The 16,286-nt window shown below is 44.8% G+C and overlaps 1 protein-coding gene across 2 annotated transcripts in view; it reads right to left on the reverse strand.

Moving 5' to 3' along the window:
• Positions 1-16,286, reverse strand: part of LOC119392405 (sorbin and SH3 domain-containing protein 2-like) — a 231,434-nt gene that overhangs the window by 116,511 nt on the left and 98,637 nt on the right. For both annotated transcript variants that reach the window (XM_049414573.1, XM_049414575.1), the window contains exons 5-6: positions 6,352-6,536; positions 2,489-2,762 (exon numbers count right to left, since the gene is read on the reverse strand). In XM_049414573.1, coding sequence (XP_049270530.1) covers positions 2,489-2,762; positions 6,352-6,536 — 459 coding nt within the window. The remainder of the gene's footprint in view (positions 1-2,488; positions 2,763-6,351; positions 6,537-16,286) is intronic.

Here is a 16,286-nt window from a genome sequence, read left to right on the forward strand (position 1 = left end):
AAATGCACCATGGCCGCTCTCTTTGGTAGTCACTTGGTCGGCTCCGGGTGCACTTCGCGACGTATCATACGGGAACGGTCCGACAGTTACGACATAACAGCGGGGTTCCCAATACATTGTATCCTATGGGAGCTATGCCGGGACCGGCGGAAAACGACGTAACAGCCGGGAAAACGCAGCAGTGAGGAACGTAACAGCGGGGTTCTACTGTATCGGGAAGAATATGCAAAGGGCTAATGTTCAAATGGAATGCTTCCCAAACGAGACGATGTAGGCATTCAGTATAAAACACACTACAATGAAATTAAATCGGGATCCAAAATTAGTTCACTATAGCCATGGTAAGCCAACCAACAAGACAGATGATTAAAAATAACTATTTTGTGCTGTCATGTAGTGTCGAGTTGCTGGCAACAACTGGTGAGATCGTAAGCATATGAACATCAATGAGACCTATTTATTGTAAGTTCTGTAAGCTCACCTAAGCATTCCCCTGAAATCTCCAGAATACGAACGATCTTGCAAACACGTGGCTTCGTTCTCTCTCACCTTCCACATTGGCTCGATCTAATTTTCACACCAGTGAACTTGTAGCTTGCATAATTCGACGAAAATAGGCAAGTTTTAGTTTCATTACCTTTGCTTCAAAAGAATACTCATGACTGATCTCTACTGTGACCAAGATACTCATTCATTTAACAGTCCAAGAGATTTTGAAAACTCTGCGCCAGCACCCTAGCTCAAAATAATATAGCTTTCATATTTCTACAAAGTGTACAACTCGCACCTAGACATTGCCACAGGAAAGACCAAGTCGTTCACCAGACAGATTTAGTTTTGAGGCCGACACCTTCATGCTTTATAATCTTTGAAAGTTCACCCATTGTTTTCTTTTCTAACGCTAAGCTTTGCCACAATTCTTTTGTAGAGCTACCCAACTTGTCTAATTCAGATTCTAGCAAGATGTAGTGTTCTACAGCACCTATTACGTCGTTATTCACCAGAATGCTCCGTGCTCACCTGAAGCCCTAACTTCAATTTTCTTTCTTTAGAAAAAGAGCAGCTATATCTTTCTTTTTTCACCTTCAAAATGCAAATTTTCAATGCATGCTTCCTGGCCGAAGAACCCAGTTTTCGAAGTCGCAGTTACCGTGTACATATTCAGTGTACAAGCTCAATAAGTATGGTGAAAGAATATGAGCTTGCCCGAATCCTTTATGAAACTGTAACCAATCTGTGCTACCAATATTTCATAAACAAAATTGCTAATCGAACAAGTTGGGAAGCTGCTTTTCGGGATCAAAAATTGAGAAAAAGAAAATATTTTTTGTAAATCTTATTTTTGGATTCTGCCATTACTGATACATAACCTCACCAATTTTCATACATCCTAGGTCATTACTTTAGCCATTACACCCTTTTATATCACATCAGCAACCAATGGTGTTTTGCTCATTGCTATTTTCCCAGCTTTAATTGTTCGTAACCTTACAATCTTCTGAGAAGCTTTTCTCAGCTTTGACACACTCAATTTTGATCATTTTTGTCTTGCTGAAAATCTGAGTGCTTAGTGAGTGCAATAGAGTGCTAAATATTATTTTGGAAAGTTACAAATTTTAAGACAGGGCAAAATAAAAAAGTGCTTTTTCCCAGTCATTCAAACAAGAACATCGAAGCTTCATAAGTTTCGTTTGAGGAAAGCTAGAGCTAGAAAATTATTCTTGTAGAACTCTTTGATAACTCTAAAATTCAATGACATTTCATTCAGCAAAATGTAAGTAGCCAGTTTATTAAAAATGTGATGAAATTATGTTTTCATTAGTAATTCATTTTAAACTTAATGGCATAGTCTACATTAAAACTGAGTTCATATTTGACGTCAGCACATGAAAATACATAATCATTAAGTTTTAATCATCCCAGCTTAAATAATACAACACTTCATGTCTAAAAACAGGCTAATCAACATTGAAGGTTCATGAAAGGGGAAAATTCCCATCCATCTATTTGTAGCACAACAGTAAAGGAATCCCTTATGAAGTTCTCAAAAGGAAAGCCTTGTGGTTGGAGAAACGCAGGTGCTGGTCTGGGATTCAAATCCAAGACAACATTTCCAAGTGGTCACTCTACCATGTAAATTAACCAGGAAGATTGCAGATAGCAGTGCAAGGGCAAATTATTCACCGATTAGAACCACAGCGATAATGGCAAATCAGTCCTGTGAGAACGTGCAAGTCAGAGGAAAGTTCGTGGAAAGGAAAAAATTCAATGACGTCCAAGCGAGACGGAAGTTTGGGGTAGGACAGAGGCTTGCCCTGACAACGCAAATGTGGAATGTCACAGGACCCAGTGACTTGACAAGAGGACGTGTTTTCGCCCAACGAAGACAAGTCCCCTAGTGGAAACGTTGGCCCTAATAACATACCACGTTCAACGACTTCCCATCAAATTGGTGTGTGACAACTTTCTGCTTGCTTAAGCCCCGTACCTCGTGCCTTTTGCAGCAGAGTGACCGTGGGGCTCTGAGATGGGGGCAGACCCGAGGGGCTCCTGTGAGGCACCGGGTATGCAGGTGGCGGAGGCGGTATGGGATACACTGTCGGAGGTGTGCCTGGGGTGCTCAGCGGAGAGGTACCGGCCGACGTTCGCTGCTCGGCCCTTGGTGAGTGCTGCTCCTTGAGCTGGCTCACAATGGGGTTCCAGCACGACTTGAGGGCTGCCGTGGGGGAGGGTGGAGTGGTGGCTACTGTCTCCTGTTGTGCCTGAAAGTGTCACATGGGTCATGACTGCAAGGATCACAACTTTCATGCCATTTAAAGTCTGCCATATTTGCTATATCCTCCTCATTTCTCTGCAATATTTACAGAAACTTAAGCACCCCTTCTTAGTCATAGTCATGGTGACTAACGAGGCAGAGGGTATTCAGCTTTGGAGCAAAACAAGCAATAATACAGGATCCAAGCAAGAAATCCTGCTTCATAAAGTATAAACTCAATATTGAACAGCTTGAAGTACTTTCAGTTGTAATAAAAGTTATGGTTGACTATTGTTATCTTTTTTATATCCCAGCACCCACATATGTGGACAAAACATATCAGCAAAGTGTGATTAAGCAAGCCAACGCGTTGCCTTGAAAAGTTGTGTGAGATGTTGGCGTTACTTGAAAGTTTCATAAAACACATCGCCAAGGGACGAGTGCTGTGATAAAACAGCCGTAGTTGCACACAGAACAATACCATTTTCCTCAAGTCACCCATCGAGGTGTATGCCTACATTTTTTTGATAATTTCACCTTAAGTGCCCAGAGATTTTGAATTATTTGGCTTTACTTGAGAAAAGGAAGGGTTTATTTTATTTTTATTCAACTTTTGTTGCCCTGCGAGCAACCAAAATTTCTTAAGTTGGTGCGACGTCCACGTTTGTGGACACCACGCATACTGAGTCATTGTGAAAAGATGACAGAACGCCGCATGATAGTAGGACACACTTCCCTGCCGTGCGGCTTTGCACAAAAATTATGTGCCACAGGGCTAAATACGCTTTTTAGAAGTTGTGTTTAGAATTTATTTGCTTTATTCGAGACGTGAACTAAGTGATAAAGACACATATGCCATAATTTTCTAGTTGCCAATACGATTGCAGATACGATCTTGGAGGACCTTCCCGTTGAGATGCAACATGACTGATGCAGACACCACACTTATTAAACGCTATCGACAACACTATGAACGATGTGTGGCACAGTAAGACATGGGTTCTCTTTTATTAAAGAAAATGACTCCAGAATATCAACAATGTTCTCAATCTTAATACCTCTTACATCACAATGCGAGTCGCCCCAGAATGTGTTACGTAGACTGAGGTCTTCAGTCATAAGGAAGGGCTCGGTAAGCTGATCAGCAATGCATCCGTTTTTCTAAGCTTCAGGTTATAGTGGAGTGGCACACACAATGAACAGACTGTCTGTAGCCTGTCCAATGGTATGAACCTAAGTGCTACAGCTTCCAGATTTTATAGTAGTAGTAGGCTACCAACTCTACCAGAGTTGGTAGCTAGCCGCTTTCCTGTCTCCTTCACCGTTTCCTGTGTTCGTCCGTTTTTGGCTAGATATATTTCCTTGATGCTTCCAGATTTTACAGATTAAACTGACTTCTGAGCGATAATGGCTACGTCACCTGATGCAGTTGCCATCATCGTGACATTTACAAAATATTGCATATTGTGTTATGAAATTTTGACGGGTTGATTTCAGAAGCACCTCTTTAATGCAGGAGAGCCTTGAGTTATGTTTATGTACCCAGCTATTTTATGTCATCTAGAAATCCCATGAGCATTCTACTGAACTGTTTGTGCGGCCACATTGTTCAATGAAGTGAAGTTGAGAGTCTTACTTAACAGGACCGCCTTTCAGCCCAATTATAAGTTTTTTGTTTTCCTTCATGTGGTATACAGAACCACACTGCTCTTTCAGTGCCACAGGCGCCCGTGTTGCGTCCATTACCTCCTGGGAGGCAGTCGATGCTGCGAGCTGCAGGCTAGTTTTTGGACCTCACAAGAACTCACAAATGGTACAAGAGGATATCCATATACCTCAAAAATTCTCAGACAAAATTGACAGCGTAGTTGGACAAACACACAAGAGCCTCTATTTTGAAAAGGTTCTTTTTGGCAAATTCATTTCTTATCCCAGTCCCACCCGGAGGCTGATCCCTGTGAAGGCAAGCACACAGCTTAAATAAAGCCAGAAAAAAGGGCAAAAAGAATGCAGAATGAAAAGAATTGTTACATAATACGACTCCAACTCTGCAGAAACCCGGAGTCATGAGTTAATAAACACCCGAGTATAATAAACATAGACGCTCATCTAGTCTCTCTTGCCTGTCTGTGTCCCAATTTGTGCACTTCATTTTAAAAGAACATTTTGAACATCCATCTCAAGCAACTACACTATACCTGGGGACAACTTTCTGTGGCAATGCAGTCGAGGCTACAGAGCTGAACCATGCTTTTCTGTAGTATCGCTGCGCAGCTAGAAGTAGTCCACAAAACACAATTTGCTGTGTGTAACCTAAGTATTTCAAAAATGTACAGCCTCAAATTGATAATACCACGAAATTATTAGCCAGATTATGTGAAACAGCATTACTGTTCAGATTTTCGGGTTTTCTCGGTTGCAGCGTTCTCCACTGGCATCAGGTTCCCAGGTTCTCTTCACACACACACAAAAAAAAAGACCTTCTCATCGACGGTGCCTTTTCCTCTGGAAGCTCACCACTTCAATCGTACCGCATAAGATTTTGAAGAAGCTTGGGAACCAAAAGCTGTCAAAACAAACGAAGCAAGTGGTCTGCAATGTGTACGCCCAAGTGAGACTGACACAACTGGGACTGTGCGTTGCTTCCACATTTCGTTCGGTTAGCCGGCTTACCAGCGTAAGCGAGCGTACTGTTGCATGGCTCAATGCGGAGGTTTTGAGTGGTACCCTGGTTAGAAGCAAATGAAGCGTAGGGAATGAGTCGCCAATATGCCTGCGCGCTCAGTGATCGTGGTTCAACGCACTCAACCATGGAGCACATCCGAAAAAATGAGCCGCAGCAAATGCGCATCTGTCATGCCAAAACTGAAACCGAAACCAGTTCATTGGGAATTACTTCGGCGCAGTAACACAGGGCAGTTAGCTCCCCCACCTGTAGCTTTGGTTCCATTGCCACAGAAAGTTGTCCCCTAGTATAACACAGAACAGCTGTTGATGCTCTTCTTATACTGTTTCAGTTTGGGACTAGTTGATGTCAAACCATCACCTAAAAAAATTAGGCTGTATACTGAATGTGCACTTCTAAACAAGTTACTGAAAAAGCCACTCAGTGGTTCAAGACATATGTCTGAGATATCAGGGACATGCACTCATTATGATACTAATTAAGCAATGCGTATACTAATTTGCCGATCTATGGCGTATCGACACTGTAACAGAATTACTGTGTACAGACGAATGTAGTTCCTGGAAAAAGCCGTTCGGGTTATAACATAACATCATACAAAAATCTCAATGGCCGGGGCATTGAAGCACGAGTATGCACATCACTGAAATGTAACAATATTGGGAACAATGACATCAGCTGCAGGAGTTCTCCTTTTACAACAGGTTACGCTACAAAAGACAAGGTTACCGTGCAGGCACTTCATGCAGCACAGCTTTCTCTGTAAAGGTCGCCTCGTACAACAAACGCGTGAAGCCAATCAGTTGCGTTTGGTTTCACGCATTTGTGAATTTAATCTCGCGCGCACGCCGACGTTCGGTGCATATAAGCGCAGAAAAAAACGTGTTGGTAAACAAACCCTCGCGCTCACCTGCATCGGACTCTGCACCAAGTGCGCCGTCGGCGTGAACTTGACGGGCCGGTATCCCGGTGTGACGCTGCCATTCGCGACGTCAGCCGCGTGCTGCGGCGATGCGCCCTCGGCGCTGACCTTGAGAGTGCCGTTCGCTTGCTCCATCTTCACTGTGATGTTGTCATTCGACCACGGGCTCCATACTGCACGGGGAAAAAAGAGGTGTCAACACTCGCTACGGAAAGCTAACCTCGGTTTATTTCTTGCTTTTTCCGCAACATCTTCGCGGCCGCGAAACTTCCGCATTCAGGACCGAAACAGATCGCAGCGATCGGCAGCACTGCGCGCCTAGATGCTGCGGCGAGACGACGCCCGCGTTTGGAAAATTTTGCAAGGCGAGCGATCAAGTATCGCCGAGCACGTAGTGGCGAACGCCGGCGCGGCGATGCACGGAGTGCCGACACTTAGCAGTAATGTTAATCACAGATACCTGCCACCAGCACGCAATCGCAAATGAGGTGCACAAAACGCACGAGTTCGTAGCAAGCTTCACGGGAAGGCTTTCCCGTACAGTGATCGCAGGTCGAGGCATTATAAGGAAATGTGGAGCATTTCTGCTATCTGAAAGTGAGGTCGAGCGACCAACGTTACCTGGCATACAGCCTTTACGGGCGATCGACAGCGCACCTACTGTGATGCATATCGTGGAATGTGTCGTAAATAAGCTGAAATACCTACCTGGACATGTTTCCTGCGAGTTCGACAACCGAATTTGCACCTAACAGCGAGCCACCTGTTCACATCCACCCTCATTTGCGCATTAAAAAAAGTCAGAGAGTTCCTATATAGGAAGGCATAGGTCAACATGTGCTTGAGCGCGAACGGCGGAAGAAAGGTCACGTGGTACTTCGACCCCACGTTTTGACCGTTATTTTAGCAACCTTTTGGCTCGTTCTCGCTTTCGCACATTCTTCCACGCTTTCATGCGCTTATAGTACGCTCGCGATGCGCATTTTTGAGTGATTTTCTTCCTCTTGCTTTAAAACTGCAGTGTGTGGTGACCAAAATATGGCCGTCATGAAGCATTTCTTCTCGCAGTTGCCGGACACGAACATGGCCAGGCGTGAACTTTCAAGTTTCGTTTTTTTTTTTTGTTACTGAAAGAAAGCCGTTCCTATACGCCGACAAAAAGTTTGAATGGCTGCCATTAAAGCGCAAGGAGTTCCAGGCTTTCGTGCCTCGCCCACCACCACGAACTGCCTTCGGAGCGGGCCGCGCTTTGACTCCGAGAGTGGTGACATCGCGCATTTCGGATGGGCGAGTTCGCTGGATCGTAAGTTGTTCAAAAAGTACTGACACAAAGTTTTGAAGGCGAGATAACTAGCAACATATATTTATGTGAGATCACAGATGGATTATCTGCAAAATATCAACGACCAATATAGCCTAGAACATATTTAAAATTAATTTTAATGTACCGCGCAGTTGGTCACCCTAGCGCAACTGCACGCGAAACGGAGCACCTCACGACATCGGCACACTGTATCAGATTTTGCTTTGGTGTTCTAAGCAAAGAGAGGGGGGACCCAACGGGGCTGGGTTATCCCTCTTTTGCTGCTTTCTGAAACTGGAACTGAAATTAACCTTCACGTGCTCATCCAAATGAGGTTTCCCATCGTGACGATTCGGGTCGTCAGCTAGTTAATTATTGCAACATAAAAGACTTGATGTACAATTTTTGTATCAGTACTCCTTTCAGATGACAGCGGTGTTTACAGCGCCACAGGAAAGGTTGAAGTCTACTAACATAGCTTTGTGGCAATTAGGAAGAAAAAAGACAGAGGAAGAGTCACCTGACAATCTTGCAACCAAGTACGAAAAAATTTTTAAAAGTCAGTCATCACATGATAGGCCAGCGGTACATTTTTCGTTGCCTCGCTTCCATTGTGGCGCCATATCTTTCTCACAGGCAAATACTAAAAATACATGGCCTTTTTTAGTTCGAGCAGCCATAGGCGGAGTGTACGGAGGGTCTGGGGGGCTCTGCCCTCCCCCCCCCCCTCCCCGGACGGTTTCATAGGTTATAATATAATATAATTAAATATAAATTTCTCTCCCCTACTATCAAAATTCAAACACCACATCAAAGAGCTCTTTGTGAATATTGTACGCATTACTTTGTTATTCGCCACTTTTTTTGACGTCTATATACTTATATGTGTCGTTTTATTTGTTATTTAATTAATTCGATCATAATCATGTATATGATGCTTGTATATGTTCATATCCGCTGGCTTATAAGCCTCGTTTTCCATTTTAGTGCATTACATTTTATCCATCGTTTTCATTTTGTGTCGTATGCCGCGCAAAGTGTCGTGAAATGATTGTCAGATGTGGCCGTTGCCGATAATATTTTCTTTTGGGCATGTTTATATTGTTTTGTTTATATACAGTTTTGCTGCTACTTTATTTCTACTAAAGTACATTGAATAGAACTGTTTGCTGATTTTTTTTTTGCTTATATGTCACATCGTAGTGAAGTCCCGTCAGGCCGCGTGGCCTTGAGCTTCGCTTCGATTTTCTGTACGTTTTCTCTTGCAGAAATAAAGCTGCTCATAATTCATGAACTCATAATTCATGTATCTCGTAACGTTGGCGGCGGCGACAGAAGCAGTTGGCTTGCGGCTGGCTGGGTGACGTCATACACCCTCCCACTTCTTTACTACTGTAGTGACAGGCGCATTTTTGCCGTCGTCGTGAGGTTCCGTATTAAGCCTAATTAAAGGCGATAACAACGTCCCGTGCGCGAGTGAAAGCGTGCGATGGCTACCGACGATCGCGGCTCAAGTACTAGTTCAGGGTTGGAGCCATAAACGAACCGAGGTATTCTGCGTGGCGGTCAAGTATTCAACCAGAGCCACCATAGCGCTTGCAATCGCTTCGGACAAAAACCTATATATACAGTCGTTATGTCAGGCAAGGAGTCAAGATAACAGATACAGTAATGTGTGGTAGAAGCGTAGAATCACTCCAGGCGTCTCCCCATGTGATCATGAATTGCTTAACGAGTGGGATGTTCAAAGCTGTTAACCCATTTCAAAGGATCGTGCTGTAACTAATTCATCATCATAAGTCACAGCATCAACAAAGACGCTGACGTTGAAAACGCGGCGTGCGTGCACAAAAACTCACGTAAACTCTCTAGCTCCGATGATGATGGCTTTGGTCTTCAAGTCGTCTCAGGCAAATGCTAACTGGAGTTGTGGAGTTTTAGGGGCGAAGCTCCTCTTAGTCTAACCTTGTCACGTCTCCGTTGTCCGGCGTAACCACCTTTGCAAACTGCCCACTCCTTCGTCTTTGCAAACATCCCACTACGACCCATCACCGATCCATTACTTGACCGACCATAAAGCCGTTATAATGAAGGGGGAACGGAAGCTACCTTTGCAAACTGCTCACTACTTCGTCTTTGCAAACATCCCACAACGACCCATCACCGATCCATCACTTCACCGACCATAAAGCCGTTACAATGAAGGGGGAACGGAAGCTACCACTTACGATTACTAAAATTTCTTGTATAAATATATACAGTGTTTGTCACGTCTTTGATGATGTACTGGGCTATCGCTTTAATTACTGCTGGGCGAAACCACTGAAGATTTCACGGTGTAACTATAATTGCTTCAGGAGCTTCGCCCAAGCTCTTCATCATTCACCCGTGGATATGCTGTGATTTTTTTTAACACGAAAGTGTTTTATGCCGGGGTCCACCAAGACTTCAGTGACGTATTTCCGTCACGGAAATGACGTCGAAAAAATATGCACGATCAGATGACAAAGAAAAAAAAGGTACCGTCAACAGGCATCGAACCCACGACCGCTCGGTCCGCAACAACAGATGCCGGGCACGCTATCCACTGCGCCACGGTCTTTTTTTTTCTTTATTTCCGTTCGTACATCACACAAACGGGGACAACAGAATTATTTTACAAGACACCATAAACATGTAGAAACACAAACCGGAAACCACTGGATAACCAACACTGTGATTTAAAATTCCTTCATAGTAAGCAGGGGCTCTACCCTAGCCAACCATGGAGGAACACATTCTTTTGTTTTTTCTACCTCAAGAAACCGGGCCATACTTTCTTGAAAATACTGTCTTGCTGGTCTTCTATCGGGGTCACAGTAAAATCCAGCCATTCGTGAGCGCCATATACTGTGCAAGAAGGAAAGAAGATGACTCTTAAGGGCTCGTTTTTCTTTGTTAGACACAGTATTAATGAGGACTAACAGACAATAACGCCTTGGCGTTATTGTCTGTTAGTCCTCATATATACTGTGCAAGCCAGTCATCATGATGAAGTCAAAAGGTAGCCCGTCCTCATTGTCTGTTGCTAAATACCGAATTCCATGAGGGTCTAACGGAAATTCTTTTTTTATTGTCCTCTGCAACACGTCCCAAAAGTACACCCCCTCCCAACAGTGCAGAAAGACGTGGTCAATTGTTTCAGGTTGGTTACATATTAAGCAATCGGAGCCCCATGACATATAGAAACCTCGCTCCTCTAAAAAGGTTTTTACCGGTAGTGTTCCACACACTCTTGAGGCTTTACGAACGCGCCATTTATATCTACCACTCTTCCGGTCGGCTGGGTGGTGTTGACCTCTGGGAGTGCACGGTAAGATAAAGTAATTCGTCACTGCTGTGGACTCCGAGACTAGCACTTGCAACGCGTTACGCGTCCGTCCCATTCGGCGCGTTTTCAATACAAGTTGAATTTTGTCAATGCCTTAACACACCGCGAGGTGGCGACCTTTGCCCAAGCGTCGTAATAGCGCTTGCCTCGCTCATAGCATCACGCTAATGCAAACCAAAAATAGCTCTGCGACGCGTGCTTGTCACCTCCCATGTAACACAAAACCTCTAAAAGACGTCTCGAAACAGCTACGGACGGCTATAGACGTCTTGGTTTACGAGAAGAGCAAGAATAGACATTTTTGCAAAATAAAGCACTTGCCTCTCAAATATGCCTGCGTACTGTTTATTACCGTTTTCAACAGCTACGACATAGCCAGAGCGTATTCTGCCAAAGAAGTCCACAACGTCTGAGACATTTTTAGACATTCTGGGGGAAAGTGCGCGCACAACGACTATATATAAATGATTCTTCAAATGTTTTGTCCACGAGCGCAAAGACGCCCAAACGGCATGTCTAAAGAGCGGTGACTGTCGCTTTAGTGAAAGAAGAGACGCAGAAAACAAAGCCCCCAAAATAATTGGTTTCGCTCTGCAAGGCGCGTTTCTATCAGCAGTTTGGTAAGTATATTCTTTTCAAGCCAAGGCGGCTAAGGCGCTAAGGCCGCGCAACGCTCGCGCAACAGCGAACGACAACAGAAGCAAACGCAGGCACGCCAGGCAAGCATGATACTGATGCTACGCAGTCGGAGGCTCGAAGCGGGTGTTGTCGAAGCGCGCATGTTTACCCCTGCATTCAAGAACATCTTTTCACTCGGCGCTCCACCTTGACTCAATGTCGATGGCAGACACACCTATTGGCAGGAATGTTCACTAAATATTGAGCAATAGGCGGGATTATTTTGTGAGAACCGTTGTCTCTTTTCTGTTGAATGGTGATGCTGTGCTCAGCTCGGTCAAGTAAAGGGTGAGGCTTGTTTCAGAATACTTGTTCCTTCCTCCCCCTTTCCCCTCTTCCTCCACTAGTTCGCGCCAGCCGCCAGTTCGCGGCGGCTCGATCGGCAGCAGAGCTAGGCGACGGCCGGCGGTCATTTGCGTTTTGTGTAGCGTTGTCAGCTTTTGTTTGTGAACGGATGAACGGATTACGGGCTGTTTGGCATCAAGTAACGGCGATCATACTGTCTGTCGCATATTTTCCATCAGTGTTTGGTGAAACAAGCTTTACTGTGCTTTTTGCGACGGTACGTTCGTCGGTACGTTCGTTTCAAGAAGCGATTGTTCTGCTCACCACCTTCGTTGCAGCCAGACAAACAGCTAAGAACGTGTGCACGTTCGGATAGAGTGCTTTTTTCGGTAAGTGCACCTGACCTTTCGTCGTTTTTACTGAAAGGTTTTAGCATTGTGATTAAACTGTGAACAGTTCTTTGCTAAGTTGAACCGCGTGGTCGAACGCGAAACTATAGTATACGCGCCGGTGCGGATCGTAAGCCAGACTGACTCGCCCTATTTTGAGTAATTATGTTTTGCGCGTTACAGCTCGTGGCTCCACGCACGCACGCAAGTGACAGGCCGACATAGTTTAGGCAAGCATGCTTACAACTACGCCGGCCTGTCGCTGACAAAGTGTCAAAGCTTCTACCGTAGGCGCCTCGCCTGTAGGTGCGGTTATGACTGATGGTCGTTTCTTAATACATGACAGCATTTTATCATATCTGTAATTGGAAATGTTTCTTTAGAGTGACTTGATGATCCGTTATTTGTTGTAAATCCTGCGTAGCTTACTTGCTTTCTCTGTATGCAGCTTTTCTTCACTGCTGTTTGTGCAAGATATTGGGCCTGAGACCTAGCCAGCTAATGCGGAAGCCAATGCAGTTTCTTTGACGAGACTTGGAGTGCATTTATGCAGAATTTTATTTACGTCGCTGCCGTGCCACTCAGCTTCACCTTGTGCGGTCACCTTCCGACGTGTTTTGTGCCACATTTGGTTGTGCTTTATTGATTAATAAAGCCGATTTGACAACATCATGGTATAAACCGATGTCTTTTACATGAAAATTGGATATGTATGGTGTGCTGAAGTAGCCAATAATTCACGCGGCATATATGAGCGACCGCAACAACTTGATTCGGTCCGCAATAAACGCGAGTAAACTCAGCGTCGAAAACTTATATATGCAACAGTGGGGACATGCGTGGGTGAACAGATATGTACGTATGTTAGTGATCTTGCTTGATTGTTTGGTCACTTGCTCGACAACTGACATAGGAAGTGTGAGAAAAACAGGAAAGTGCTCTCGCGGGAGCTCTTTCGGTCCCTTCAATCTCTATCTTCCTATGGTAGCCGTCAGGCTGCCGACCAAACATCTGCAAAGACAGTTATATTAGTTTATTTTATATGTCGAAAGTCCAAAATTTCGAAAACGGCGAAAAAACAAGAACGTCTATAAAACGTCTTATCTTGGTCTTTTCAAAACGTCTTCTAAAGCCGTCAACTAGCGGGACATTAGCACAGCTATCAGGCGTCGGATAGACGTCTACGGCTACGGGAATGTCTTGACCAAGACGTCTATTAGCCCTTTTTGATAGCCGTTCAAGACGTCTTTTAGACGGGAAATAGCTTCTTTTGTGTTACATGGGCTGGCTGTAACACCGCGTTCCATGCTCACGCGCTCGCCCCGAGAAAAATCGCGGCCGGGCTACCGGGGCGGCACGACGCGCTTTGCGTTTCCCTCTATTCCGGCCGTGGTGTTCAATCACATTTTAACATGCCGCGGGATGGGGACCAAGTTCTGCGTCCAATATGCGACGCTCATCTCGCTATCACACCTCGTTCTCTGATTACGCTTTCATCGTTAACTACTACAGCTACCACAAGGTTTTGCGTATTCATTTAGCATGGACGTTAGTCGTCGGGATGGAGATGCACCACCAATCATCTAAGTGGATGCATCCACGTTAAACGGTGCCAGACATCAATTCACATTGCGCAACCTCTCTTATATCAATGTACAGTAAACATTCAGTTACTTCTGTAAGGGCACGCTTTACTTTCGTGTTATTCCGATTCCTATGACAGAGGGATGAACCATCCTTTTTTAAGTTGCCATCGCACAGCTTAAAAGTTGACTGACTGATGGTGCCGGTTAATTTATTATAACGACTTCTCGCGGTGGACGCGCTATCACAATCAATATAAATTTATTTTCTCAGTTAATTTATGGATGGCTATTACTACTCACTGAGCTTTGTAGTTTAGCGCACCATATCTGGCAGCCATGTGCACGTCGATTTAGTACTACACTATGAGTTACGGCTAGGTGACGTGAGCCGCCGCCCGATCAAAAGGGTACAGCCCCATCCATCCATCCATCCTGCCCCCAATACAACTGAGCTTTGCGATTTAGGACGAGACCATTATCCTCTCACGCTTGGAAACCGCCTCACCTCCATCACTGCTTGTTCAGAGCCATAAATTAAAGAGAGCTCTTCAGCTTTCCCGTCCAATGCACCGACAGGTATCGGGTACGCGGCAAAAAATAATTCATTGTATCCAAGAGCTGCATCGGCGATGTCGTACGTTACGTATACCACGGGCGTCTGAGTCAGTTCGAGTGCGACGGTGCGAGCACGCGGTTCAAGGCGAATGCCTGAACGACATAATTAATGATTTTGTCATGCTGACATATAGGAACGTCGTAGAAAAAATAATTAACAGGTGCAGCCGTTCAACAGCACTGCCGAGCACTATTATTATATATGATCTTCGATCTGACTAGACAGATCAATTTCTATATGTAAAACAGCAGTAACGTATTTTTTGCTTTATTTTGTAATTTAAGAAATATATGCAGAAATAACGTCGGCGCTCAGGAAGCGGAGCATCCCTGTCACGCAAGTTCGTACTGATCTAAATGGATGAGCATCGCACAATTTAACCGTGATCGAAGCAGTAAGTGTGAGTGCAAACGGAGTGGATTCAATGGAGCTTAAAAATAACTGAACAAGGGTGTCAATGCAGTCTAGTTGGTATTCCATTGCAGGTTTGGGTGTAGCGCCGCGTAAAAAATGCTAAAAAAGAAGATGACAGGAAAGAGGCGCACTCGCAACTAAGCTTTATTTTGCGTCATTGCAAATATAAAGCCATGAAAAACACCACGACTGCCACATAGTAAAACGAGGTAAAACCGCCTACCGCACTAATCGTCGAGATAATCTATTTCACATGAAAATAGGTCGAGAGATGGCTTGCTGATGCATCTGCTCCCCAACTTGTTGATGACATACGCTTCAAATAACTCACGCTCTTGTTTTCTTCTATATCTTTTTAGTATTCGCGTCTTCTCCAGCTCAGGTGCACAGTGGGCTGTCGCGCACTGCTTAATGCAATGAAATGCCAAGTTACTTCCCGCGCTTCCCGTGCCACTCTTTGACGTGCCCTTATGTTCCCGACGTTCGTTGAGGCACCGCCCCGTTTGACCGACGTACACCAGTCCGCACGTCAGGGGGATCTCGTACACGACGTTCCTTCGGCATTCGACGAAGGACGTGACGTGCTTCTTGGTGCAAGTCGGGATCCTGTGGTCACGAGAATTCACTTGGTGGCACATTGCTCCTAGCTTGTTTGGGGCGCTGAAGACAACACGAACACCTACGCGTCCCGCGTTCTTTTTGGTACGATGTGAGACGCCGTGAAGATAAGGGGTAACCGCTGCCTTCGGGCGTGACGCCTGTCCTTTGTCTCTTTCTGCAGCATCGGTGCGTTTCTTGCACAAAAACATTGTCGCCAATTCACATAGCATGTCAGAGGGAAACCCAGCAGCATTCAACCTCTCCATCTGGTTAACAAAGCTGTCCTGGATCTTGTGGTGGCAAGATCGCTGCAATGCGTTCCTCAATGCTGATACCGCGATGCCCCCTCGACTCTTTCCTGTCATCTTCTTTCTTAGCATTTTTTACGCGGCGCTACACCAAAACCTGCATTGAAAATGACGTGCAGCAGCGCTCGATGAGCATATTTACAACAGCCCAGGGGGGGTTATGTAGGCACCCGTTAGGCCTCGTTGTAGAGAAAATCATTAAAGTAATTTCACCCATCAAAAGAAAAACCATTGTGTACTATATGAAGCTTCACAAAGCTATGTTGCTTAGTACAGAATATGAATTTCCCAGTTCATTGTTTGCAATCACTAGTACAGATCAAATTACCGAAACATATATCACGTTTCTCTTAATTCAACGAATAAATAGGCAC

The sequence above is a fragment of the Rhipicephalus sanguineus genome, chromosome 1 (genome assembly GCF_013339695.2).
Source record: "Rhipicephalus sanguineus isolate Rsan-2018 chromosome 1, BIME_Rsan_1.4, whole genome shotgun sequence".
Lineage (NCBI taxonomy): Eukaryota > Metazoa > Arthropoda > Arachnida > Ixodida > Ixodidae > Rhipicephalus > Rhipicephalus sanguineus.